Below are 291 nucleotides of genomic sequence, written 5' to 3'. Positions count from 1 at the left end.
CCCGCTCTCCGCTGCCCGCTCCCCGCCCGCGGGGGCCCCACCACTCACCCGCAGGGAGGAGAGGTCGATGTCCACCAGACTTTTTGCAGGGGAGTCGTTCGCCATTTTCCCTTTTGGCTACCCGCCCCCCCCACCTCAAACAAATTAATCACAATAAATACGTCTATACTACTGCTCTGGGGTTTCCAGCCGCTGAGGCGCGCAGGCCGCCCACGGTGCTCCAGAGGGCCGGGCCCGGGACTCTCCCGTCAGGCGGCGGCGGGCTGGGCCGCGCTCCTGGGGCCGCTCGCT

The 291-nt window shown here is 67.7% G+C and overlaps 1 protein-coding gene across 15 annotated transcripts in view; it reads right to left on the bottom strand.

Moving 5' to 3' along the window:
* Map4k4 (mitogen-activated protein kinase kinase kinase kinase 4) overlaps positions 1-251 on the bottom strand; it is a 167,876-nt gene extending 167,625 nt beyond the window's left edge. For 8 of the 15 annotated variants that reach the window (XM_013019797.1, XM_013019802.1, XM_013019803.1 and 5 more), the window contains exon 1: positions 49-249. In XM_013019797.1, the coding sequence (XP_012875251.1) occupies positions 49-105 (57 nt within the window). In that variant the 5' untranslated portion in view covers positions 106-249. Of the gene's footprint in view, positions 1-48 lie in introns of all 15 variants that reach the window. The other 7 variants (XM_013019796.1, XM_013019801.1, XM_013019798.1 and 4 more) reach the window with 3 other exon arrangements.
* Between the last annotated feature and the right edge of the window lie 40 nt (positions 252-291).

This window comes from Dipodomys ordii, unplaced genomic scaffold (assembly GCF_000151885.1).
Source record: "Dipodomys ordii isolate 6190 unplaced genomic scaffold, Dord_2.0 Scaffold47, whole genome shotgun sequence".
Classification (NCBI taxonomy): Eukaryota; Metazoa; Chordata; class Mammalia; order Rodentia; family Heteromyidae; genus Dipodomys; species Dipodomys ordii.
Note: the sequence above shows the minus strand (reverse complement) of the source record. Positions and strands in the feature narration are given on the sequence as shown.